The following is a 241-nucleotide window of genomic DNA, read 5'->3' on the forward strand; positions in this document are numbered from 1 at the left end:
GGCGCAGCGCCGGGGAGCCCCCGCACCCGCCTCCTGCCGAGCCCGGCAGGGACCCCCGGCGGGGCTGGCACTCACTCGAGGAAGAGGGGCCGCGCCACCGTCTCCCCGGCGGAGTGAGCCCGGTGGAAGAGGGTGTAGAGGAAGGGCAGGAGGGAATAGCGGAGGCGGAGGGCGTTCCTCATGGCGGCCTGGGCGGCCGGGCTGAAGGCGTACGGCTCCTGCGGCTGCAGCGGAGAAGCCG

At 75.5% G+C, this 241-nt stretch overlaps 1 protein-coding gene across 1 annotated transcript in view; it reads right to left on the minus strand.

The window, feature by feature from the left end:
* The window catches only part of GAA (glucosidase alpha, acid), a 5,739-nt gene that overhangs the window by 2,144 nt on the left and 3,354 nt on the right, over positions 1 to 241 (minus strand). The window contains 1 exon segment of the mRNA XM_035899267.1: positions 76 to 224. Within this exon segment, the coding sequence (XP_035755160.1) occupies positions 76 to 224 (149 nt within the window).

Source organism: Egretta garzetta, unplaced genomic scaffold (genome assembly GCF_000687185.1).
Source record: "Egretta garzetta isolate BGI_Z169 unplaced genomic scaffold, ASM68718v1 scaffold131, whole genome shotgun sequence".
Lineage (NCBI taxonomy): Eukaryota > Metazoa > Chordata > Aves > Pelecaniformes > Ardeidae > Egretta > Egretta garzetta.